The sequence below is a fragment of the Phodopus roborovskii genome, unplaced genomic scaffold, assembly GCF_943737965.1.
Source record: "Phodopus roborovskii unplaced genomic scaffold, PHOROB, whole genome shotgun sequence".
In the NCBI taxonomy this organism is placed as follows: Eukaryota; Metazoa; Chordata; class Mammalia; order Rodentia; family Cricetidae; genus Phodopus; species Phodopus roborovskii.
Genome location: NW_026126448.1, coordinates 1,344,620 through 1,371,587, shown reverse-complemented (window position 1 = coordinate 1,371,587; position 26,968 = coordinate 1,344,620). Strand labels below are relative to the sequence as shown.

Sequence of the window (26,968 nt, the reverse complement as noted above, 5' to 3'; positions counted from 1 at the left end):
ACACACACAAGAAATAATAAGTTTTGATGTGCTTTAGTAGTTGTAGCTCTGAAATGTACTCACTAGATCATGTCTCAGGTTATTTGAGAAAGGTTTCTTTATATGAAGAAATTACTGGTTTGGGATAGTATGAGAATTCTCTGAGTTCAGATAATCAGTTGGGTTTAGGATTGGCGGTAATTTGCTTTTATTGACCATATGTAGTTTTATATTTAACTTAAGAATCATCAAATTTTTATTTTTATTTTTTTAAAGATAGGGTCTCTCTATGTAGTCCTGGCTGTCCAGGAACTCTCTATGTAGACCAGGCTGGCCTTAAACTCACAGAGATCCTCCTGTCTCTGCCTCCTAAGTACTGTGATTAAAGGTGTCACCAAACCTGGTTAGGAACCATTAAAATCTAAATTCCTCTGTAACTAAACAGTAAATAAATGAACAGATATAGAATTATTTAGTATGACATTCAGGGACTTAGATTTTGCCAAGCATTGCAGTTCTAGTTGACCCATGCAACGGCTGCTTTCTGAACAACAAAGTCCGCAGATGTTATTAACCAGAGGAGAAATCAGCCAGGTGCATTTCCATGTACATTACTCCATGGGTTGGATCCACACTGGTAAGAATTAGGGATTTGTACTAAACTGCTGAAGAGGGGCCTAAAAGATTCATGAGCTATCAGGAACCACAGCCAAGTCTGGCCAACTTTTAGAGTTTTTCTCAATAGAGAGTTACAAAATCTTCTGGAACCATCCAATCTTAGATGTGTCTGGAGACTGCTGCAACAAACAGCTCTTTAATTCTTGGTAAGAACAAGGAATATTGGGCTAGATTTCTGGCCCTTGAGATGTGTGGAGTCTGATTCCATCTGGCTGGATGTTTTATCTGGTTGGGATTTTAGCCAGACTTCTTGAAGAACTATTAAAAGGAAAAAAGAAAAAAGTCCAAAACTTACTGCCCAAAGTGGAGGTCACACAGTCAGTTCCCTTAAGTCTTTACTGCCAATATTCATGTTGCTATTTTCAGCTGTATATAGACATGGCAAATGTTGACCTGTAGTTGCTGCATTTATGGCATAAACATTGAGTACAGTTGAGAACAATTGATTATACCGTGCTGTTTATTTAATTGCAGCCAAAAGGGCTGGGGATGTAGCTTTTCTAGCATGTGCAAGGTCCTGGGTTTGATCATACCACACCAAAAAAATTAAAATTAAAGAAATAATTAAATTGGGCTGGGAGAGATGGCTCAGTGGTTAAGATTGTGGGCTGCTCTTACAGAGGAAGTGAGTTCAGTTCCCAGCATCAACATCAGGCAGATCTTGGTTGTCTGTAGTTCCAGCCCCGGCAAGATCCAGGGTCTACAGCTTTCTTGGGCACCTGTGCTCCTGTGCATACACCCACACACACCCACACACAAACACGTACAATTTAATATTTTTTTAAAACAAGGCTTCATAAGCTACGGGCAGACAAGTATTAATCAACTACCCAATGTCAATCTTTTTTCTCCTGCAACTTATAATTCACTTTTTAGGATATGGCACCTTCTGTGGTATGAAAGGCACAGGTGTGTTCAAGACTAGGTCCTTCACTGGGATGGAAATAAATGGACATAGATACTGTAAGTGAGGGGTTGACTAAGGCAACTCAAAGAAGCCTCAAGTTTGGTGAGATGATTCCCAAGGGCATGGTGTGGCACCAGCTCACAAATGTGAGCAAAGGAAAGACCAAGGAGTGGAAGTTTGCTTAGCTATTACAAGTAAAGGGAAGAAATAGAGGGTGAGAAATCTCTAGTGGAAGATCAGTTGAGGACTGGAGCGGTTACCAGGTTCAATTCCCATCACTTACATGGTGGTTCACAACCATCTGTAACTCCAGTGGCAGTGGGATTGGACACCCTGGGCAACAGGTATATACATGCTACACACATATACAGCAGTCAAAACTCATAAATTAATACAAATAAATATTTTTTTAAGAAGAAAGAAAAGAAAATCAGTTGAATTTCTTGGCAGTAAAAACTGGCAGTGAGTGGAGCAGAGGCACCAACCATAGAGGTATCTTAACCCTGAGGATATCCATTGTGAGACAGACATTAGTGATGGCTGAATGGAGAACATGCCATTTCACTGATGGCTGTTTTTGAGGGCTTCTCCTTGTAAAAGGAGGAAGACTCATTCCTCTCATTTACTTTTTATACATGTTCATGATTTTGGAAGATGAGTCTTCAGAAGCTTTCAAGTTTTCAATGGGAAGGCAGCTTGCGGTGTGTCGCCTGACCATTCCTGGTCTGTATTAGGCTCTTTGACCACTGAATGGCTACTGCGCGAGTCTCCCTGGGCTGGAATATGGAGACACAAAGTTTGAATTCTGCCTCCAGCCCTCATCAGCTGGGTCCCTTGGGCAAGTTTCATTTCCTCCCTTGACATGGGTTTCCTGGAAGAAGGGGTAGATAACCCCACCGTGGTTCAAGACTTCTGGTCAGGTTCTCCTGGCTGCTTGGCCTGTGGTCTTACAAGCTGAGTTACTGGGCTGCTATGTGGAGTCAGGATTTTGGCAGAACTTGGCTCCAAGCTGCTACCCATGAAGGCCTTTGTGAGTGACTGTGGGTTTTTCAGCTTCTAGAGCTGCCTCCTTCTCTGACTCACATCTCCTTCATCTTTAAAGCTAGTGGAAGCCTCACACGTCACAGGCCCCTCCTCTGTTTAGTTTCTCCTGTCTCCAGCCTGTGAAATGTCTCAGCATGACTAGAAAAGTTAATATGACAAAGTTAAGAAAATCCATGACCTTGGGCTGGAGATTTGGTTAACATTTGAGGTCCTGGGTTCAATCCCCAGCAGGAGCCCCTCCCCAAAGAAAATGTTCACAGTCTTAATTAGGTCAGCAAAGCCCTTTGTATCACATAACATATTTTCCAGTTATGGAGGTTAAAGGTGGGCATTCTGGTGTGTATATGATGGGGGGGTGGAGGTATGTGACATGCTACCTGGGACCTCACACAACATGGCTTGTAAGGAGTAGGTTTTTCTGCCCGCCGCTGGTCTTGTCCCACCGCCGCGCCAGCCCCAAATAACACATTGAGACTCTGTATTTGATATAATGCTGTTGGCCAGTTACTCGTTTCTTATCGGCTAGCTCTGTCTTAAGTATTAGCCCATTTCTGTTCATCTATATATTTCCACGTGGTCTCATCTTACCGGAGAGCTGGCTGGCATCCTGCTCTCTCCAGACTCTCCATCTTGACTCCTCCTTACTACTTTCTCTTTCTTCCTTGTCTCTTAGTCCCGCCTGTCTTGCTTTCCTATTGGCCAACAGTGCTTTATTCATTAACCAGTATGAGAAACATATTTATAGATTGACATCTCCCATCAATGGCTTAAGGTTCTTGCCCTGGAGGGCTCAATCTAGTGGAGGACAATAAAAACATACAAATCCAATAATAGCTTGCATGAAATGTAATAGGAGTCCAGACCTCTTTGTATATGACTTGGCCTGCAGTTTTCACATTTTTCTCTGCTTCCTTGATGAGTTTTGTCTTTGTGTGTGTTCATATGCATATGTGTACACATGTCTCTGATGGCCAGAAGTATTCTCTAGGTGTCTGCCTCAATTGCTCTCCACCTTGGTTTTTGATACAGGGTCCCTCAAGCTTACTGATTTGGCTAGCCTGTTGGGCCAATGAGCTCCTGGGATCCCCATCTTTCACATGAGTGCTGGAGATCCAAGCTTTGGGTCCTCAGGCTTGCATGGCAAACACTTTGCCAATTGATCTGGGTCTCTTGCTTTTCTATTTTTTTTGAGACAAGATCTCTCTGGGGGCCTAGAATTCACCAATTAAGCTAGACTCGCTGCCAGCAAGCCCCAGGGACCCTGTCTCTACCCGGCCTCCACTCCAGTTTCTGAGACTGCAGGTGCCTGGCACTGTGCTCATCTTTTTTTGGGGGGGAGGGGTGCTAATCTTGATATGAGCACTTGACCAGCTGAGCCATCTCCCCATTCCCAAGCCTTGGCCTCTGTCAACAGCCTTCAGTCAGGTGTGATGGTTGCAGGCCTATAAGCCTACTTACTCCAGAAGTTGTAGGCAATCAGATCAAAAGTTCAAGACATGGGCAACTTGACCAGACCCTGTATCCAAGTTAAAAACAAAGAGGGCAGAGGGTAGAGCCTATCAGTAGATCACTTGCCTAGTGTGCACAAGGCCCTAAGTTAAATCCCAGTACTAATGCAAACAACAATAAAGACTTTCAGAGACTCCATAGACCCAAAGAACACTTTGATTTGATCCAACCCCTGCTGTAGCTCAGTATTCAGGATGCTGCTACTGGATAAGGAAAGGTCATGAGCCTTGAGCTCAAGGTAGAAGGAATTCTCTGATTGATGAAGTATAGTGAATAGCTTGCTGCTCCTTTTCTCTCCTTTTCATCACCAGACCTCCTCTAGAGCCTTCTGTCCTTCAGCCCTAGCACTGTGTGCCTTGTCTTCCCCATCTTTTAGGTCGCTTCCTTCTGTTTCTAATTAGAAGGCACTTGAGGTGGCAGTTCTGGAGTTTATTTCTCAAGACACTTGTCATCTTTTAAATCTTTGTGTATGTTATTAGTGTGTTAATACAGGCATGGGGGGCTAAAATGTGAATGTGAGGGGTCAGGACAACCTCCTTGTACCTTGTTGAGACAGCTTTTGGAGATTCTCCTGTCTCCACTTCCCATCTCCTGGTTGGAGTGCGCTGGAATTACAAACACACATGCTACAGTGGCTTTCCTACGGTTCTGGGGATCTGAACTTGGGTCATCAGGCTTGTGTGGCTAGTGCTTTACCTACTGTGTGATCTCGCCAACCCTCCACCCCACCACTTTTTGAGACAGAATTTCAGCGTAGCCCAGCTGTCTCAAGTTTGCTGTCTTCCTACCCCAGCCACCTAAGTGCTGGGATTACTGACATGCTCTGTGGCTCTGGTCTTTGCGTTTCTATTGAGTTTAGTAGGAGTGGGTAACAGTCTTGTGAAACCCATGTTGTTTATTGAGTACTTGCCGTGAGTCTGGTGCTGTGTAGAGTTCTGGGTTTCTCTGTTTAATTTCTCTGTAGACTTTTTTTTTTTGTGTGTGTGTGTGTGTTAATGTATAGCCATTACTTTTCCTTTGGGCCCAGGTCTTCATCCAAAACCTATACTTGACACCAAGCACTGTGGTACTCTCACACCAAACATGCTGACACGGAGAAGCAGAAGCAGCTTCTGGTAGACTGAATGGTACCTTGTGTTCTGAAAGCCAGAGGACTTGTTTCTGCAGCAGGATCCTCTCTTTTTTTTTTTTTTTTTTTTTACCTGAGACAATGTACCTTGTACCTACAGCACCACACAGACTCTAAGTGTGGGTACTGGCTTGGCAGAGCTAGTTTTGATGGTAGGAGAAGTGAATGTCCACCTGCCTGGCCCCTAAAACACCCTAGCCCTTCGCTTATGACCCCTTCCCTACAGGGCTCAGAGGACAGCATATTTAAGGAAAATGCTTGGTACTTTGTTAGCACTCGGTATGTGCCGATTCTCCCTGTTCTAGGATCTTCGTTCATGGGTGATTGGGCCAATAGAATCCAGTTCTGTTAGCTCCACTTGAATCTAGGCCCTGTTGAGAAAACACGAGATGCGTTTCCTTTGGGCCCTGTCCAGTCCTGTGAATCATACCAACTTTCAAGTTTGAGCTCAGAGAGGATTGGAATTTGAAGCCAAAGAAGGCAAAATATTCCCTTTTTCATTCTTGTTAAGTTCTTCGGTAGTGGGTAATGGAAACCACCCATTGGGGGTTCAAATCCAAACTTTATCCCTACCTACTCATCTACCTGCCTGTTCGCATCAGAGAGAGCTGTTGGGATGGGTAGATGGCCCAGAACCCCCAGCTCTGAATGGTAATGTTAGTTGCACAGTCCGGTGGAGAAACGGTCTCTCCTTTGCAGGGCTGTAAGGATTAGAGACAGCCGCATGGAGACATAAACGATGCCTGGCAGCACAGGATGAAAGGTCCAGAGCCACTTATTCTGACCCTTTCAGGGTCTTGGCAATTTAGGTGGCCAAGTTCCACATTTGACTTATTATTCTAATTCGTCTCAGAAAGCCAGGTAGGTGAGTTCTGCCCAAAGGCCAGAGCACGTATGAAAGGTTTGTTTCTCAGTAGAGGTTCCAAGTAGCACCCAAACCCATTCCACCGCCTTTCCACCATGAAGCCCCTGGCGCCAAGCACTGTTGCTTCAGCTGCTAGTACTTAGTGCGCCTTTACTTGGAACCATTTTCAGCTCCTGGGCGCAATATTGTGCTGCAAGTGCTCCCTGCTCACCCCCTTGCCTTTCTGTGACTAGGACCTGTGTGCATGAAGATTTCCGGCCCAATTTACCATCCATCAAGGTTCACCAAGTTGTGGGCCCAAGGCCAATGTAGTGAGGGCAGACGGTGGGGTGGAGAACACGGAATTTTGCCGGGAAGGGGTCCAGCAGGGTCTTGGCTGGCGCCATCACGTTAGCCACAGCCCAGGACCCCAGGGTGGGAGAGGGAACAGGAAGGCACTTGAGTCTGGAATGGTTCAAAATTCTCTCAGGCATGAGGAAGAAGCTGAGCGCAGGGGCAGTGGTTGAAGGAGCCTTCTGGGCTCTCCTCAGGTGCGGGGGCCCTAACAGGGGAGCGGCCCCACGGCGCAGGCTGGCAGTCGGATCGGGCGTGGTGCGCGGGAGACACCCCGCCTGGCCCATGGGGGGGGGGGGACGTGGTGCGGCGGCCCGCCGGGGCGGAGAGGGACCGGGGCGGCGGCGCGGGCTCCCGGGAAGTGGGGCCTCGCCAAGCCCGGCGCCTGGGGCGCAGGCCCTCCTTCTTTCCCTCCCTCCCTTCCCGCGCCCGGCGGGACCCTGCGCCTGTGTCGGGAGAGGCCGGCGTCCGGCAGATGCACGCGGGGCGGGGGCCGGGGGAGAGGCGGGGAGAGAGAACACACAACAAAACTTGGCGTCGCTGAGCGCACGGCGCGACTTGAATGACAGGAGCCCGCGCCCGCCGAGCGCAGCGGACACCCGGGAGCCTGTTCCGCCCACGGCGGCAGCAGCAGGTAGGGGCACGGGCGGACGGGTGGGCCGAGGGACAACCGGCCACCGGCCGCGCCTGGGAAGCCCACTCTGACTTCCCGCTGTGTGCGCCCCGCCGCTGCCGGGGAGGGTCGCCGCTTTACGCCCTGCCGCGTGGTGGACCCTGCTCAGGAGCACGGTCCGGCACACACACAAAAACACACTCCGGGGTGTGGGCGACCCCTGCGGGATCAGGGGACAGGGAACGCTTTTTCTACTCGATGTTCAGAGGCTGGTCCCAGCCTTCGGGCTCCTCCCGCTACGCACATCTGGAAAGAATCTGGGAGAGGGTGTGGAGGCACACGGGAGGGTGAAAAGGAACGTGGGGGCAGGTGGAACTGGGAAGGGGTCTGGACCTCTGCACTAAGAACTTGGGTCCAGGGCATCTAGCGACTTTCCAAGTCAGTTCAGCAGGGGCTCCACCGAGACCAACACCAACCTTTTTACAGACAGAAACAAGCACAGCAGGAGGCAGAAATCAGCCCCTACAGTGCTTGGACAGGTGAGGCGCACAGGCCAGCAAAGGACCTCCGAGCAGTCTAGCACAGCGCCTTGCACCACGGGCCACAACCCTAGGCAACCACTTCCAGCAGGACAGAAAGGGACAGGACAAAAAGCAGTCGTCCCCAGGTTGTGGGTGTCATGGAACCACCATCAGCCTGGGTGGGAATGGGGGGGGGGGCACTGGGCGTGGGGACTCTGAAAGTTGAAATACCTGACCTGCAGTCAGGTGGAAGAAGGGGGTGGGGTCGGCTTGGGGCTCCTGTGCTGGGGCCTGGGTTGGGAGGCAGCTGCAGCTTAAGTAAGCTACTGGAGTGTACCACCAGGGCTACTGACCTGTCTAGGATGCAGGCGTGCAAGAGGTGGCGAAGGATGGGCGTTAGTAACCTATGGAAGGTAAAGATGCATTCTGCCACGCACAAAGAGGCAGCAGGAACGTGAGCTGGGAGGATCCCTGGGTGGGCCTTTCCTCCAAATCTCTCTTTGGCCCTGTGAAAGTCAAAATGATTAGATCCCAGGCTCACAAGGCACACACCACTGGGAAGGGCCTGGGCTGCCCTGGGAAATTCATCAATGGCTGGTCTGGGGCTTCTACCTCCATCTGCATACTCTTGGAGCCCTGGATCCAGTCTTGTGTGTGCAAGGTAAGAAAGAAGTGTCGGATTCAATGACTGTGCACCATGAGAGGATACTTTTTGTCCCTTCTGTCTGGATCCTGGGTAGGAAGTGGCACCTGTAGGCTTAGTGGAATCATACAGAGGGCTGATCATGACCTACTGGAACCCCAGTGGCTCTCTGGCATGGTGGCTGATGCCCTTGGCAACCTGTGTCTCCATCCCTAATTTCTGGTCCCCATTTACCCTGGTTAAATACATCTGACTTTTTCTGCCCCTATTTCATACCTTGCCCATGCTTTCCATGTTCTTGGAGGGCTTTTCATTCCTTTTGTTCACTTGGGGAACTCCTACTCAGCCTTCAAGACCAGCTCGGGGCTATGGGCAGAAGAAAAACTATCTATCTATCTATCTATCTATCTATCTATCTATCTATCTTGTGTGTTTGTATGCACATGCCATAGAGCATGTGTGGGAGTCAGAGGACAACTTCTTCTACCATGTGGGTCCTGGAGTTCCAACTCTGGTCATCAGACTTGGAGACAAGAGCATTTACTGGCTGAGCCATCAAGCCCTTGATTTCCTTCCTTCCTTTCCTCCTTCCTTCCTTCTTTCCTTTTTTTTTTTTTTTTTTTTTTTTTTTTCTTTCAAGACATTCCTCCAAGACTTGTAGCCCTGGCTCTCCTGGAACTCCCTCTGTAGACTAGACTGGCCTCAAACTCATAGATCCACCTGTCTCTGCCTCCCGAGTGCTGGGATTAAAGCATGCACCACCACTGCCTGGCTATGACTGATTTTTAATTATGTATCTGTGTGTGCAGGTGCTGGCAGAGGCTGGAGCTATCAGAACCCTTGGAGCTGGGGTTACAGGTGGTGGTAAGCCATCCCAGTGAGTGCTGGACTCAGGTCTTCTGCAAGTGGAGTACTGCTCTTAACAGGTGAACCATCACTCCAGGTCCTGACCCTTACTATTATTTTCAACATATTAAGTTATAAGGCAGAGAATCTGAACAGATGATATAATAGGTCTCTCTGCTTTGGCTTTCCATAAATTCATTCAACACCCAGAATCAGGGGAAGCTTAGCCTAACCTTGAAGGACAAAGCTAAGACATTTGGAGTAGGGCTGCTGAGGAGTCTGAGATTTTTGGGGTAGGCAGTAGTGGGGGCCATTTGCACTTGAGTTTCCAGCTTGCAAATGAGGAGCATAGTTTATGTCTATTCTTGGGCTTTCTCTTGCTCCAGCAAGTATAGCTCAAAAGAGTGTGGAGGCTCAGTGAATATTCACCGAGTCTGAGAGCAGGAGGTGATGCTGGGCTGTGAGCATCTGCTCCCAGCTGTATCCATTCTTTCTGTCTGGCTCTGGAGTCCCTGCACCAGCACTTGAGCCTCTTTACCCCTTGCACAGCCTTGCTCCCAGCCTCTGTCCACAGCTTGTTGCCCTCCTCACTCCAGCAGCTCCTTACCCTCCAGAAACATGGCTGATACCCCATGGCCTAACCTGCCCTGGCTGGGCTTGTGGCCATTGTCACCTGCCACAGACAGTGCAGTTTTCCACATGGACTGTCAGGACCCCACACACTGACTGCCCTCCCCCCCCACACCTCTTTCATTCTAGCCTGATGTTTGTCCCTCAGAATGCCTAGCCTAGGCATCACTTCCCGTGGGAAGACATCTGTGACAAGGTTATGCTTTCTCTGAACTTTGCACCTTGACTCTCACATCTCAGGTGACTCAGTTTACCGGACTCTAAATTTTATCATCAGACTCTAAAGCAGCACTGTCTAACAAATACGATGTGAGTCACAAATGCAATGTAAGGTGTTCTAGATGCCACCTTAAGAAAAAATAAAATGAGAGGTCAGAGAGATGGCTCAATGAGCAAAAGCACCCCTGTGCAAGTCTGACAACCAGGGTTCATCCCCAGAGCCCATGGATGCAGATGGACACACCTGTAATCCCAGCACTCCTATGGCAAGGTGGGAGGCAGAATTGTCTGGAAGCTTGATGCCCAGCTAGCATGGAATACGCAGTGCAGGCTTAAAACAAGAATGGAAGGAGAAGACACCCTCCTGACCTCCACATGCTCACCCTGGCACGCATGTGCCACACACTCTCTCTCTCTCTCTCTCTCTCTCTCTCTCTCTCTCTCTCTCTCTCTCAGACACACACTTGCTCATGTGTGTTCTCTCTCACACACACACACACCATTTTTAATTAATTAATTAATTATCTGAGACAGGGTTTCTCTGTATAGCTTTGGAGCCTGTCCTGGAACTCACTCTGTAGACCAGGCTGGCCTCAAACTCACAGAGCTCTGCCGGCCTCTGCCTTCTGGGTGCTGGAATTAAAGGTGTGCACCACCATGCCTAGAACAAATACTTTTTTTTTTTTTTAAAGTAAAACAACACAGGTGAACTTAATTTTGTTTAACCCAATATGTTAAACGTGTTATTTAGCCAGTATAAAGTTAATGAGGAATTATGTAACATTAGTATTAATGAGGTGTTTTGCATGCAGTGCCTTTGAAATCCACACACATAGTGTGTTCTTTAAAGCATATCTCAACATGGACTAGCCACGCATGGCAGCGAGTGTCTACTGGGGTAGACAGGGCATCATGAACCTCTTAGCCAGCAGCCTGCCCCAGGCTTCCAAGTAGGACCCCAGCACTTGTGTGCATGGGACAGTTCAGAAGCGCTGGAGGTCTCAGCTCAACCCCTTAACAGCTGCTTCACTGGCTGATTCCAGCCGGCCTCTGTTCTCTGCTCTCTAAAGAGGTGAAGAAAACACTTTCAGTTTAGTCCAGACGTTGATGTAAATTATGTATTTGTACAGATAAGCTTGTGGATTTTTATGGAGACAAGCCAAAGGTGAGGGAAGAGAGCCAGCCTGTCCAGTGAGTACCTTGTACATGCCAGGACCAGCTCCTTCCCTGCATCCACTCCCTGGCCTCCTGCTCTGAGCAAATTTGAGGCTCACTTCCCACCTCCCCCTGGTTGCTCTGGCCAGAAGACTGCTGAATCAGCTATTGGGGGTGTGGTAGGGTGGGGGGCATGGTGGCTAATGATCTGTAGAGGTGTAGCAGGGGGAGGGAGGGCCAGGCTGCTGCCAGTGTCACTCACTTTTGCTCACTCATCTCTGGCACCTAAGACCTGGGCATCTGCTTAGGCCACATGGATGGTATAGTCAAGGGACTTGGCTGTTGCTCTCTTCTTCCTGGCCTTTCCCTGGGCTATCTCGTCTTCCTAGAGACCCCCTTTCTACTGCCACCTGGATCTGAGTGATCTACCTCACCTCTGTCTTCAGGGCCCAGGGCTGGGTGCAAGATGGGGCATCTGAGGCACTAAGAGCACAAAGCAGTATCTAAAATAGTACAGCAGGGGGAGTCACAATGACTTGTGTGCTGCAGCATCATCTACAGTACATGAAGAGCAGATGGTTTCAGACCAACCAGACCAAGAAGCCTAAGTGGTTCCAGACATGGTGTCTTAGCGTTTTACTGCTGTGAAGAGATGTTATAAAGGAAAGCATTTAATTGAGGCTGGCTCATGGTACTGTGTAGGCAGGCAGACATGGTCCCGGAGAAAGAACTGAGAGTTCTACAGCTTGATCCATAGGCAACAGGAAGTGAGCTATGTTGCTGGACATAGCTTGAGCACATATGAGACCTCAAAGCCCACACTCACAGTGACACACTTCCTCCTTTGCCACAACTACTCCAACAAGGCCACATCTCCTAATAGTGCCACCCCCTATGGGCCAAGCACTCAAATACATGAGTCTATGGGGCCATACCTATTCAGACTACCGCAAATGGGATGGGGTGAAAAGGGGATGCTAGAGTGTGGTAATGATGTGATTGGGAGGGGCCATGCTATGGAATAAAGCAGTGGTTCTCAGCATGTGGGTCGAGACCCTTTCATGGGGGTCAGACAACCTTTTCACAGGGGTCACACATCAGATATTTATATTATGATTCACAACAGTAGCAAAATTACAGTTATGAAGTAGCAATGAAAATAACCTTATCATTGGGGGTCGCCACAACGTGAGGAACTAGGTTGAGAACCACTAAAGTAGAGTAATGGAAGGGAGAAACTTATGTTTATTAATTTATTAGGCATTTGCTGTGTGTGCCTCATTGACTTATGGAGTATCCATGGAGGACACTTCTGTAATCTCTAGGACAGAGAAGAAACTGAAATTGAGACCGTTTCAAAACGGCAAAACAGCGACACGCTGTTCTCCACATCCTACCCTTTAGCACCACTGCCAACTTCCCAGTTTCCCTAATGCTGCCGTGACAAGCTCTGACCAGACCCTTCTAGCTGCTGTATTTCCCAAGGGAGTGGTGGGAGAGACCCCGGCCTGGCTTGTGTACTGGTGATTGCTCCACTCTGGAGTGGACTGCAAAGCCTGGACACTCGTCTGTGCACCTCTCAGCCGCTCAGTGGGACATGCCACTGCGTGGAGCCGCAGCTGCTCCGGTCACCTAATGGGCCTCGGGTGCTGTGTCTGTTGTCATACTCTGCCCTGACAAGTCTGCTAGTTTAGACAGCACCTGCCTGGTTCAGATGAGCAGGCTAAGGTGCAGGGAGGATGCCGTGAATTGGAGGAGGTGAGGCTTCCACTGGGGTCTGTGGGACCTGCCACCTGTTGCAGCTCAACACATCCTAGAGACAGTTCTGAGTCCATGTGATGCTAAGCCCTGGCCTGTGGGACGAGGGCGACATCCTTGGTCTGTATCCATCCCTGCTGCACTGGGGGTTATCATCAGGTGCAGAGGTCACGTGAGTGTGCCGGGTCCTGGGGAGGATGACTGAGGAATGACAGCAGCCTCAGTCACCTCTCTGCCTGGCTTTGGGTTCACTCAGACTGTACCCACAGACAGACACCTAGGTGGTTTTCTCCACCTAGGTGCTGTGACTGTTAAGAGTTCACAACCCAAGTCAACTATTGCTAAGCCCTGGGCAATCTCAGACTCTACCCTCCAATGCCTCCCCACTCCCACACTGTAGCACCCGAGTTATTTCTTGGAAAGGAAATTGCTGGTGGCACAAGAGAGGGAAAGGGCATTTGGGGCAGAAGGAATAGTATGTGCAAAGGCCTGGAGCGAGGGACCGCTGAGTAATTCTGTGTAACTCAGCTGGTGATGGGAAAGTGGCAGGGCCAAGTTCCGGGATCCTCCATGGGACCTGCTAGGGAGGGACAAAGGCTTGCCACGTTGTCTGTGTCAGGATAGCAGGAGTTTAGCAAATTCCAGGCCCTGCCTGAGCATCCCTTCTGTGAAACGGATGCAAATTCCTCAGGACCCAGGCTGGTGAGGGTTATAGGTGGTTTGCAGCCCTGACTAAGGACAGGGCTTCGTGGCACTTCCATCACTACAGAGGATATCCTCAGTGAGAGAGGAGCAGTCATCTTCAAGCTCTAGAGCGGCCACTGTCTTAGCCTACGAGAGGCCTATCATGACTTCAGTGGCCATAACTATATGCCCAGTGTATGTGACATGAATCACCTGGCACCAAGGTGGGCCTGAGCCACTCCTTCCACAGGCACCATGGCCAGCAGCAGGGGCCTACCTCTCCTGCTGCTGTTGCCACAGCTGCTCCTGGGCCCTGTACTGGCTGTGAGGGCGCCTGTCTTTGGCCAGAGTGACACCCACAGCCTGAGCCCTGAGGAGAATGAATTTGTGGAGGAGGAGCAGCCCGTGCTAGTCCTGAGCCCTGAGGAGCCAGAGCCTGGCCCAACCACCATTGACTGTCCCCGAGACTGTGCCTGCTCCCAGGAAGGCGTTGTGGACTGCGGTGGCATTGACCTGCGCGAGTTTCCAGGCGACCTGCCCGAGCACACCAATCATCTGTCCCTGCAGGTGAGGCGGATGCTCCTCCAGCAGTTGTCCCTAGCTGTCCACTCAAAGCCTTCAACATGGTTGCCCAGCGCCCTTCTTATGCAGAACCTCCAATTTTCACAGCTTCTCCCCCACCAAACCCCCGGATTCAGGGTAGCAAGGCAGACCAGACCCTTTTGGTACCAATGAGCCCTAGATATAGCCTGCTTGTTCATGCAGGAGTCTGGGATGTTCAGCTGATAGAGTAAAAATGCCTCACCATGGGCCCAGAATTGCCCAGCAGCTGGATAGATAGGGCACCGCTGACACTATTACAAGACTAGGAAAACCAGGACAAGGGGACCCAGCTCCAGGAGTGGCACATCTGCCTCTGGAGAGAATTCCCAGGCAGGTGCCCAACAGAGGGATGCTCCTAGGGCCAAGGGTAGGTACGGAACCCTCATGGACTACCCCTGAACTTCTGCCTCCATCTCCCCGCAGAACAATCAGCTGGAGAAGATCTACCCTGAGGAGCTGGCTCGGCTGCAGCGGCTGGAGACACTCAACCTTCAGAACAACCGCTTGACTTCCCGAGGTGAGGGAGGCGGCCTGGAACATGGGGCCTCAGAGGCCCGACAGGCGTGGTGGCCACCCAGAGAACTTACCCTGTAGACCCTGGGGTGAAGGGGAGCCAGGGCTTGGGTTGGGCTCTCTGATGTGGGCCTGAACCTGCTGTGAGTGTCTGAGACCCAGGCAGTGGCTTGTGCCTGGAGGAGTCTGGGATGTTCAGCTTATAGAATAAAAATGACCTTGTCAAACACTCTCCAATTTGCAAGGGCCCTTAGTATCCAACATTCTTAAGTTGATTTTTTTTTTGTTTTTTCTTCTCCCGAAGACAAATGTAATATATAATTGAGATAGAACTTTCAGAAAACGAAGTGGAAGGGGGGGGAACCCCATAATCCTACCACTTTGAATTAATCAATATTAAGATTTTGGTATTCTCCCTTCCCCATATTAAAAGGAGGCAGCTTTATTGATATGAAATGTATATGCCATAAGTGACCCAGTTTAAAAGTCCTGTCCAGTTTGACGTGTGATCTCAAGTCATTCATCTTAGGTTTTAAACCCACAGCCGAACTCCTGCAGTCACGGTGGGGCCTGCTTTGTTTCACAATCAATTTGTCTCTCTCACTGCGGTTGCTGGAGTTCTAGCTGGCTGTCACATCACACACCACAGCAGGGTATTCCTTGGAGAGACAGCCCATGGCTTATGTAACTGTTCCCTCTCCTTTGACTTGGGCCAGTCCCAGCATCTGGGGGTCCTGGAGCGGGAACTGGATGTCAGAGGCCAACTCAGGGCTGGAGAGGGGCCAGTCTAACTGGTCTCCTTACAAGCCAGCTGTCAGAGGGACCAGGGCTGAGGCCTGCCTTGCAGGGATCCCTTCCCGGCTTGGCTGCACCTGTCTGTAGGTGGAGTTCTGACCCCCTGAAGCCCTCCTTCCTGCTTCAAAGGGTTAGGCTGGTTGGGTCCCTAGCAAGCACTTAGCTGCTTGCTTCTGAGCTTGGGCCACGTGAGGAGAGAAGGCTGGAGCTGACTGGGAAGGGAGGGAGCTACCTAGCAAGCGGGTGGCTCGCTTGCTCCCCTGTAGTCTCTCCTTCATCCAGGGCTCTGACCTGTCCTTTAAAGGGCTCCCAGAGGAGGCGTTTGAGCATCTGACTAGCCTCAATTACCTGTACCTGGCCAACAACAAGGTGAGGGCTATGGAGGGCGGGCGGGCTTCCCTGGGGTGGGCAGGCTTGGCTCTCTCTTCCCTTGAGCTCTGTGATTGTTCCCCAGTGCCCTTTCCAACCTGGCTTCTGGGTCCCTGTTGCCCTGGATGTTGAGAAGGGGACCGTTTAAATCCAGGAATTTGAAACAAGCCTGGACACAAGGAGACATGTTTCAAAATGTATAGAAGTAAATAATAAACAGAAAGGATGTGAGCAGTGAAGCTTGCCTTCCCTCTACCCAGAGAAACTTTTCAAATCACAGGGTTTCTTCTGACCTCTAACCCCCTTCCCCTTGAGCCCAGGAGTGTGGGGACAGGTGCAGGGGCTTCGACTGCCAAGCTAAGGCTGTGGAAGCTGGGCACATTTTATCAAAAGACAAGTTTCTATGCTGGGAAAGTGGCTGTGGTGTGGAGGAAGAGCCAAGGGAAGGAAGAAAGTGAGCACCGAGTGCGAGCCCCTACTGGCCTCTCTGTTGGCTCTTTCCTTTCCAGCTGACACTGGCACCGCGATCCCTGCCAAACGCCCTGATCAGTGTGGATTTTGCTGCCAATTATCTCACTAAGATCTACGGACTCACCTTTGGCCAAAAGCCAAATCTGAGGTCAGAAGTCAGAGGGATGATCCTGGGTGTGTAGGAATGTATGTGTGTCGGGTGAGTGTGTGTGTGTGTGTGTGTGTGTGTGTGTGGGAGGTTGGGGGAAGCAGAGACAAAGAGGAAACACAGGCAGGTCCTGAGAGGGGGCTCACTGCGCTGTGGGCTATGGAATGTGCTCAGGGGAACACCCAGGGCCTAGAGCAGCTCAGGATCCAGAAGACTGAGGCCTGAGGGATGAGGAGGTCTCCAACCAAGAAAAGAGGGATGAGAGCTTATTATGCATGGGAGTGGTGGGGTCTGGGAGGGAAAAGCAACTTCTAGCAGGCAGAGTTGTCTTCTTGGAACTTGCTTTAAAAAGTGGGCCACTCCCGGGACCCTCACACTGGACTTCAGATGAAGGAGTCTGGGCTGGGACCAGGAAGTCCTATTTCTGCCACTAATGTATGTGGTGACCTCTGGCAGGACGCTGAGCCTGTGCTCCCTGTCCCTGACCACAGAGGGGATTCTGAAGCTCTTTAGCTCCACATGCCTGGGTTCAGATGTTAGAAAATTGCCTGGGGCCCTGATCTCAGCAAAGGTACACAGCAAAGCTGGCTTAGGGCCAGGGAGCCCAGATGGGGTGAGGACTGTCCCTGGATCCCGCAGGTCTGTGTACCTGCACAACAACAAGCTTGCAGATGCCGGGCTGCCGGACAACATGTTCAATGGCTCCAGCAATGTCGAGATCCTCATCTTGTCCAGCAACTTCCTGCGCCATGTGCCCAAACACCTGCCACCTGCCCTGTACAAGTTACATCTCAAGGTAGGGGACAGAGAGGGCAGATGGGGGTAGAGGCAAACCTGTGTCCAGACACACATTGCTGAGGGAAAAGCACAGCCCAGCTGAGTACGGGGATGCCCAGAGCATCTGAGAGTTCATTGCAGGAGTATTAGCCACCTAGGGGAGCAGGCAGATGTCTGGGCACCTGACCATCAGTGTGGGTTTGAGGGGGTCATCAGCACACCCAGATGCTGCAGGTCTGAATCTTCTTCTGGTAGCCCCCAGGCTCCTCTATGCACCTCATCCTGAGGCCTGGTTCATGCCCCAGCCTCTCACTTTGCCCTCTCCCTCCCTTTCCTCCTAGAATAATAAACTAGAGAAGATCCCCCCTGGGGCCTTCAGTGAGCTGAGCAACCTACGGGAGCTGTACTTGCAAAACAACTTCCTGACCGATGAGGGCCTGGACAACGAGACCTTCTGGTGGGTCCCTGCAGTACCGTGTCTCATCACCGCATCCATCTCATCACCATGGCACCCGGCAGTCTCAGCTGGTCCCAGCTGGGCACAGCCACGTGTCTACTTCCCTTGGCTGCTTTCCCTGGAGAAGAAACTTTGGGGCTTGTGTCTGTTGCCATTTCCGTCCCTGGGAATAAGCCAAGTGTATAGATAAGGCCTGCTGAGATGGCGGGTGTGCGTGGGGGTGTGGGCTCTTGCTTAGCATCTCAGTCCCCTCCTTTCTCCAGGAAGCTCTCCAGCCTGGAGTACCTGGACCTGTCCAGCAATAACCTGTCCCGGGTCCCAGCGGGCCTTCCGCGCAGCCTGGTGCTGCTGCACCTGGAGAAGAATGCCATCCAGAGTGTAGATGCGGACGTGCTGACACCCATCCGCAGCCTTGAGTACCTGCTGCTGCACAGCAACCAGCTGCGGGCTGAGGGCATCCACCCGCTGGCCTTCCAGGGCCTCAAGCGGCTGCACACAGTGCACCTGTACAACAATGCGCTGGAGCGTGTGCCCAGAGGCCTGCCCCGCAGAGTTCGCACCCTCATGATTCTGCACAACCAGATCACAGGCATCGGCCGTGAGGACTTCGCCACCACCTACTTCCTGGAAGAGCTCAACCTCAGCTACAACCGCATCACCAGCCCACAGATGCATCGGGATGCCTTCCGCAAGCTACGCCTGCTGCGCTCCCTTGACCTGTCTGGCAATCGCCTGCAAACCCTGCCTCCGGGCCTGCCTAGAAATGTACATGTGCTGAAGGTCAAGCGCAATGAGTTGGCTGCCCTGGCTCGTGGGGCACTAGCTGGCATGGCCCAGCTAAGGGAACTCTACCTCACAGGCAACCGACTGCGTAGCCGGGCCCTGGGACCCCGTGCCTGGGTGGACCTTGCTGGTCTTCAGGTACTAAAGAACTGGGCCACATGGGGGCCAGGGAAGAGAGAGGGTGGTAGACCTACTAGGATGGTTGCCTACGCAGCTACTGGGATGAGGGACGGTTGTGCCAGGAGCCAGATTGCTCCTACTAGGGAGGCTGATCCTACAGGGTAGGAGGGTCGGGTCCGACCATGCACTTCAACCTACCTATAGGGGTAAAAGCAAAGGGTGGAGTGAACACAGGAGCCTGTGTCTGGAGTGGCCAGGTCGGGTCATCACAGGCAGGCCCAGGCTTGAGAAGAGTGGTAGAGGTTAGAGACAGCCATGGCTGCAGGTCAGGGTCCCTAGTTCAGGACTAGGGGGCAGTATGGGCAGCATGGGCCCAGCGACCTGAAGCACAAAAGAAGTAGGTGCCTGTGGAAGGCTGGGCCTTGACGTTAGAAGTTGGGGCATTGACCATGTTGATGTTACCAGTCAGCCAACGGCCAGGGTGGAAGAGCTGCTCAAGGCACTCAGGGGCCAATCATGGGCATAGCTGCTATGACTATGCAGGGATGTCCCCGAGGTCAAACCTCTTTGGGGACAAGAGGAACCTCCCATGTGAGGTGAGCAGGTGAAATTCATTGGGACAGGGTGAGGGGCCAAGCCTGCCACAGTAGCTCTGTTCCCTCCCAGAGCCATCCTTCATGACAGAAGCTGAGACCCTCCACACTGTCCCCTCTCCCTCTCTGCTTAGATTCCACTTTTGAGGTCTTTTCTCTGCATTGTTTTTCTTTAAAAGCTAATCTGCTAGGCCTTGAGTCCCATGGATTGTCAGTTGCCTGTATTCTGGGTAGAAGGAGAGGCTCATGGTTCAGTCAGATGTGCTAGCTGTGGTGGTGGGACTTGACTTGCCATCAGGACTGGAGTGTCCTCTGAGAATACTGGAGAGAGGCAGAGACAGAGAATCCAGGAGGCACCCTGGTTGAACATGGTGTGATGGCTGAGGCAGCTGGTTCTACAGCACAGCTGGGGTCTCTCCTCACCCAGGCTACCCCACTGAGAGCCACACCAGCCTCTGTTCTTGCTCTGAAAGCTGTTCTTCGGGAGCCCAGTCTTGGCCCCATTCCTCCACACCTGCTCCGCCTTGTTGCGTTTTCTAACTAAGGGAGAAGGGCCACACCCACCCAGGGAAACTTGTAAGCTGCACTTGGCATACTTCTTGTCTGTTGCCTGCCTCAGGAAGCCTGGTAGCTCCTACCCCAACTACAGCTCTCCATTCAGGCTGCTTATGCCCCAGGCCAAGTCACCCTATTCTTCAACTGGACCACACCTTCCTAGGATTTCACCGTTCCTGTACTTGAAAAGCGCATGTGCACACAGGCTCCTATCTAGTCTTCTGCTTCCTTGAGGTCCTGGGCTGGACTACCTGCTATGGTTTTCAAGGCTCCCCTCTGCTCCTGAACAGGCCTTCTACTGGAAGCACTCTGCTTACTGGAGACATCTGTTCATTTGTCCTTTCGTTCATCCTATAAGCGTGGAAGAGTCCCCACTTTGTACTAGACACAATTCTGGAGCTGGGGATCCTGTGAGAAATAAGAGGGGGCACCACCCTCATTAGGGTATACCTAAGACTCAGCTTGAGTGATCCCTTGCCTAGGAAACACTCAGGGACAGGCAGGTGAGACACTTCCCTGAGCCTCAGCCTGGGTATCTGGGGAGCAAGCAGGGATTCTCCCTCACACTGTGGGTTCTTTGACAGGCAACTGCTCCGTTTTCCTCAAATCTATCCTGTGCTAATGCCCTGGAAATCACTTCCTGGCTTGAAGCTGGATGAGGCCTTTTACCACTCTCTCATTACAGCCAAACCTGCGGCTGGTTTTGTCGGGCCCTGGTCCATCTACACAGCCTGTCTGGCTTCTGAGAGTGGAGATGGTGTCTTATGGAATCCATGTCCCCAGCACCCATGGGCGCCAACCACCTCTGGAATGAATGAGGGAGTGGTAAAGCTGGGGGGGGGAGGGTGTCAATGGCTGTGGAGACAAAATGGGAAACAAGAAGCTCTGTGAGCAGAGAGGTGATAGAGTTGGAAATAGTGGGTTCTGCTGCGATCCTGATGCTGAATACCAAGCTGTGTGAGATCTGGGCGATGACCCCCAATCCCAGCCTCTCAGGGTGATGACGGTGCTTAAATTAGGTCATGCAGCACTAGGGTAGGTCTAGAGAAGTTGCAGCACTAGTGTGGGTCTGGAGAAGGTGCATTGGTACTCGGAGGGGCGACAAGGGTGAGCACAGAGCCAGTGTGTGCCAGGTCCCCTGCCTCGCTTCCTCTCACAGCTCCTGGGTTCCCGGCATGAGGTGACTCTAAGCCTAACTAGCCTGGGGCCTGCTTGCTGTGCCTGGATTTCTACAAGCCTTGTGCCCACTGTCCTGGGCCCTGCACGTCACGTGACCAGCTCACGTGGATCCTGCTGTGTCTGGGCTGATGGAAGTGACAAGTGGATTAAAGAGGAAAGGCTATGACATGCAAGCAGCTTGGCTATGACTTCATGTGCAAAGGCAGAAAGAAGGGGCCGGGTAGGATCTACATCAATTAGAACAAATATGGAGTCTGGCGCATGTTCCAGCCTCTTACAGATGGATTAACTTCGATGAGCTGTTTCCCCACCTGGAAAAAGTGGATTGTCAGACCCACACACACACACACACACACACACACACACACACACACACACACACACACACGCACACGCACACACACTGGGGTTCTCATTAGATGTGGATAGACTACAGCTTGGTGGGAGTCTGTAAGCTGCTAAGTGCTCTGCACAGGTGGGAGGTCCTTGACTCCTCCGCTCGCCTCTGCAGCTGCTGGACATCGCTGGAAACCAGCTCACAGAGATCCCGCAGGGGCTCCCCCCATCGCTTGAGTACCTGTACCTGCAGAATAACAAGATCAGCTCTGTTCCTGCTAACGCTTTCGACTCCACTCCCAACCTCAAGGGGATCTTTCTCAGGTAGGAAGTCCTGAAGCCCAGCTTGCACCCGGCCCCTCCCAATCCCACATCTAACAATAAATGGACATCTGAGAAGGAGCTTGCAGGTAGAATGTGAGCACAGCTCTGGCAGACGGCAGTGGCTCATGGGTCTGTTAGTGGACATCAGAAACATTAACAACTAGTGTAGGGTGTTGTTGATGTTTCTGTGGTATGAGAAGAGGCTCAGAGAGCATCTTGCTAACCCGCAGCGACGAGGACACAGGTGACAGCTGTGTCACAGCCAGCCAGGTAGGGCTCAGGTGTCAGACCAAAGGTGCGGATGCCTAGGTCCCTCTGGGCTCTGGAGTTAGGACTTCCAGGAACTCAGACCCCACAGGCTATGGCTTCCTCTCAACCCCTCCCACACCCCAACTGGACGCCTTCCCTAGATCAATGAGGAGACAAACAGATGATAGCAGAAGGTCCATGGTGACACTGGGGTGGTGTGACTCAGGCTTCTGAGTAGGGCTGAGACACTGTTGGGCCTGAAATCAGGACTGAGTATCCCTTACCAGCTCAGTCGTGGCCTTGCCCGTGTGCCAGTCAGGTTGAGGTTAGTGCCGAAGGCAGCAGAGGCGGCTCCCATGGCTGCCACTCATGGATGAAGTGAGTGTATAGACTTCTCTTGCAGCCCTCTGCCATTCCCTTCCTCCAAGCTGTCAGTGCCCTAAAAGGTCTACTTGCCATGGTGCACCACGCTCCTTGGTCCCCAACCTTTACAACTTGCTGTGTCACTTCCCGGACACCCCCTCCCTGCCCTCTTCCCTTCTGAGCTGGGCAGGCATGAGGGCATCAGCCTGGGCTCCTGACACTGACTCATGGGCCACCACTCAGATTCAACAAGCTGGCTGTGGGCTCCGTGGTGGAAAGTGCCTTCTGGAGGCTGAAACACCTACAGGTCTTGGACATCGAAGGCAACTTTGAGGTTGGTGACATTTCCAAGGACCGGGGCCACATAGATGAGGAAGAGGAAGAAGAGGATGATGAGGATGATGAGGAAGAAGAGACGGGATCCTAACAGAAGGACGCAAATCTGACCCAGGTGGGTGGTCTGTGTGGGTGTGGTGCTTATCCCTCCTCACACTGTCTCTGGCCTGTCTTAGGTTTCTGTGTCATCCTCACCATGCCCTCTATCCTACCCTTTCCTTTTGAAAACCTGCCAGTTCGTTTTGAATGTAGGATTGCACCGTGGGAGCCAGTTTGTGCCAAGGCATTCTAACACAAGGAGATGAGCATTGCCGGGAGATACCTGGGGTGCAGAGACTCCTGAGTCTGGGGCTCAGAGGAGAAGCCTGAGTTGGAGGTGGGGATGTAGTCACTGTAGGCCTTGAGATAGGCATAGACAGTGAAGGAGGCTGGAAGAGCTTGTCCAGGACAGTGAGGGAGAGGGCTGCCATAGACAGCTAATGTACAGGGAGTTTGTGCACACAAGTATCTACACATGTGCATATGTATACGTACTTTACTACAGGACACAGCCACAGCTAATAACATGTACATACCTGTGTGAAGAAGTGTGCATAGCGGTATGTCTATTGGTACCCGTTCATACAGGCTTACATGTGGACACACATATACACACATACCTCGTTCATGCATGGGCTTCCCTAGAAGCAGGCAGCTCAACTATTTCAGTGCTAAGAGCTTGAGGGAGGTGGACTCTGGCGAGCCTAACTGGATGTGTCTTGGAGTCCCTGGCACTTCCTAGGGAACAATTGGGGGAGAGGTAGGGGTGGAGAGAACGGCTGGGAAGTCAGAGAATATATCTACTGGGGTGGCAAGAGCTGAGGGGCAGCAGGGGGGGGGGCTTGTAAAACTCACAAAGGCCCACTCCGCTTGGTAGTTCTTTGGCGCAGTGGAATGGGTGCTCCATGGGCTGTGCTGTGGAGGGAGGGTAGTGAGGAGAGGGCTGCTGTAGGGATTGCAGGAGGCTGGTAATTGTCCCTCTGTGAAGGAGGGCCAGGGAGCTGAGTGGCTGCAGTCACAGGCAGGCTAGTGGCTTTGATGGCCGGATCTGAAGCCACATCAGCTGAGACCATCAGCTTTCTGTCCATGCAGTAGAAGGTGCTAAGCAGAGATTTGGATTCATCCATGGCTAACTTTCTGGTTATGTTGTGGGACCAGGAAGACAAGGAACAAAGAAATGGGTTAAATTAGCAGTCTCTGTCCTGGGGACCAGGCTTGGTGGCCTGGACAGGAGGAAGGAAGTGTTGGTAGCAGAGATGTGGAGAGGGTGCAAAAACCTGGGCAAGTGATAGGGCAGAGAGCAGTGATGAGAGGGGATATCTAAGGTTAGTTAGGACGTCAGAGAATGTGTGAGGTGTTAAGAGGCCAGGGTGCAGCCATGGGAGAGGGCTGCTGGTCATGGCCACAGTTAGGATAGTGACTTGAAGTAGGGCCTAGAGCTGGGAGGAGCTGGGGGGGGGGTGATGGGTGAGGGCAGCTGTGAGGATAGATGATGGGGACAAGTATTCACTAATGATAGAAAGTGGAAGCTAGACAGGGTTGTGAGCATGGTGGAGCAGACCCCTCCCAGGGTCAGCTATGGCCTTGTCCTCAGGTTCTGTCCTCAAAAGTCAGGGGTCAGCAGGAAGGGGCGATTGCTGTTCCATGAGGAGTCTCTGACTCTCCGGGGGAAGGGCTGTAGAGTTCTGGGGTTGGAAGAATCTTCTTCTGTGTGGAATGTTGGTCATAGTCAACAGAGTGGAGTTCTGGGAGAAGTCCCAGAGAGTTCTGTATTCAAGCTGGGCACCTCCTGGTTCGAGACTCCCAGGGGTGCCTCCCCATCCGCGCTCCCGGTAACCTAGCTTCCAAACCCCCCTCCCTCTGATTCATTTCTCCCAAAGCTGTGTGTCTTAGTGCTGACTCTCCAACATGTTCCACAGGACAATGGACCACTGAACTCCTTTCTGCAGCCCAGGCCTGTGCCCCACGAGCGCCCCCTTCTGACACACCCAACGCTGAGCCCAAGGGGCATCCGAATGCCACAGGCTGAACACAGTCTCGTGTCCCACCCCTTCCTGGAATACCACACAATTAGACATGTGCAGATACCACACCCCCCGCTTGTCCACACAGCCAGTTGCACATGAGCCTTCGCCCTGACCTCTGAGTCCACACTGGCCTGGTACACTCAGGCAGCTACTCTCTTCCCAATCCACACACACAGAGTGGCCTGTACCACCAAAAGCTCTTGCTTGTGGGCAGCTCTGGCCATAAGAGTTGGCCATGTGCCTTTTCCTCTGTTGTCTCTCTCCCTTGGGGATTTGGGGTTGTCTCCTTGCCCTGTGGCCAGGTGCTTTCCACCCTCTGAGACTCACAAAAGCTGGCTTTTGTTTTTTGCCTTCCCTCTGGCCTTACCCCTTCTCCGGGTGCTGGGGCAGCCCCACTGCAGGAAGCCCCTTTTGGTTGTGCCCTGGCAGGTCACAGGCACTTTCTGAGGACAACCTCAAGAAGGAAGGGGAGGCAGCTGTGCATGGCGGGGGGCTCAAGGGCATGACTGCATCGGTCTTCAGTTCTGCAGGAAAGTTCTGGGCACCTTTGGTTTTGTTTAAGGAGAAAAATATATATGGAGATAAAAATCTCAAAGCTGACTTTTCCTGTTACAGAAAAAGTAATATAAAAGCATTGTCCCTGCCCGTGCAGCCATGCCGTGTCTGTGTGTACTTCCATCCAGGAGCTGGACTGGTACCTGCTCAGGGTGGGCAAGATCCAACAAGCAATACCCCTGACCAGCAAGAATTTGGGCCAGTGCCAGGACTCAGGGGCCCGCGCAGGAGTGGTGCAGTCAGAGGAGGGATGGGACAGAGTAGCAAGGCAGGAAGGCTTGGTGCATGCACCCTCAGTGGGTGGCAATCTGCTTTTAGAGTCAGATGGCACCGACCTGCACATTACCCCTGCACCCCCAACCTGAGCCCCCAGGCAGAGGACCCACCTGGAGAGTTACCTTTTCAGGGAAGTGTTGTTGCTGGTGTTACTGATGTGGTCCCTGCTGTCCAAGCAAGGAAGAGGCAGGCAGCAGGTCTGAGAGTTCATGCAGAGCTGATGTGGAGACAGTCTCTTCAGGTATGGCCAGGAAAGAGTGAGGGACACGTCCAATACGCCACCCTGATGTGGGCAGAGCTGGGCCTGGGTTGAAGGCTGTAGGGAGGCTATCTATAGTGCCATTTGGATCTAGATGACTATATAGGGGTCTCCCTGACCTGGAGGTATATGGGCACAAGCCTGACAATCAGAATATAGACTCCTGCTTGTGGCTAGCTGGGTAAGGCAACTGGATTCCTCAAAGGCGTTAAGAAGTGACTGAGGGAAGGCCAAGAGGGCCCATCTACGTGGAGGCAGAGTAACTCACTGGGCAGCTGATCTCTCCCAGGTGGTCAGGAATCACCTGTGGAAAGAGCTATGGTGGACCCCGAGAGGCCACAGAGTCGGGAGTGGGGGAGTGTGTCCTGGAGCTGAGGCCTTCCTGTAGTCTTTACACTCATGGGAGGAAGGTAGACTTCAAGACTGAGGGTCTGTGTCCTACTGGCCCTTGAGTGACCTTGGGGTGGCCTGTCTCCTCTCTGGGTCTCGGTGTCCCCATGGGTCTGGTATTTTACCCCTCTAGACCCCAGAGTTATAACCCACCGCATCCCTAACCCCAATTCTGGCTACAACAGATTGTATGGACAGCGCCCTTGTCTGGGCCCTTCTCTGAAGCAAAATGTTAACTAACCAATGGCAGGCTTTGGCAGAGATTTCTTATTTTTCTGCCTAACAAGACTGTGTCCCAAATCACAAAACAAAACACCACCCACCAGCACACAGTCTGTAACATCCGCAAGTCTTGAAAACACAAAGATTTTTATTTATCACATTATTGCAAACACAGAAAGAACTAGCAGCTCTCAGCCCACTTTGCCACACAAGTGTTTATGGAGATTGGACCTCAAGTTGCTGCGTAGTCACATGGCCGGAGAGCCCCAGGCCAGGCCTCCCTTCCTGTGACCCATCTTGCTCACCTGTCCCACGGGAGGCTGGGTGGGCTGTACCCATGGGACCTCCCAGCACTAGTGGGCATCATTCTCCATATTAGACGAGAGATCTGGTGGACAGAGATGAGCAAGGCTGTGACACATGGAAGGCATCAGGTCTCAGTGCTGGGATGGGCCAGCCCTTACTGGGAGTGTTGGGTTAAAACCACATGCTATGGGGTGGGGCAGGTTGACCTGACCTGGACACAGCTGGGGCAGAAACAGAGACACTGTTGTTATAGCTCTGTGAGTTGGAATCAGTGGTGGCTGTGGGGACCCCGGAGAGGGCAGAGCCTCTTTTGCTGGTCCTTGCAGGCTGCCTTGTCTGTCCAAAGACTTGAATTTATATCCTGGCCCTGATGGTTTTAGCTCTTAGGCCCCAAAACTGTTCCTCCACAA

The 26,968-nt window shown here is 51.8% G+C and overlaps 1 protein-coding gene across 2 annotated transcripts; it reads left to right on the top strand.

Moving 5' to 3' along the window:
- Positions 1 to 9,051: 9,051 nt before the first annotated feature.
- On the top strand, positions 9,052 to 25,201 carry Podn (podocan). Of its 2 annotated transcripts, none has more exons than XM_051188403.1 (11): positions 9,052 to 9,147; positions 13,764 to 14,080; positions 14,540 to 14,633; positions 15,729 to 15,793; positions 16,303 to 16,412; positions 17,052 to 17,208; positions 17,531 to 17,646; positions 17,910 to 18,567; positions 21,388 to 21,536; positions 22,392 to 22,599; positions 24,443 to 25,201. In XM_051188403.1, exons 2-10 carry the CDS (start codon positions 13,769 to 13,771, stop codon positions 22,573 to 22,575), a joined length of 1,845 nt encoding a protein of 614 aa, XP_051044360.1. In that variant the 5' UTR covers positions 9,052 to 9,147; positions 13,764 to 13,768; the 3' UTR covers positions 22,576 to 22,599; positions 24,443 to 25,201. The 2 variants fall into 2 exon arrangements, with proteins under 2 accessions (XP_051044360.1, XP_051044361.1); XM_051188404.1 differs by having other exon boundaries at positions 9,142 to 9,164.
- Positions 25,202 to 26,968: the final 1,767 nt, after the last annotated feature.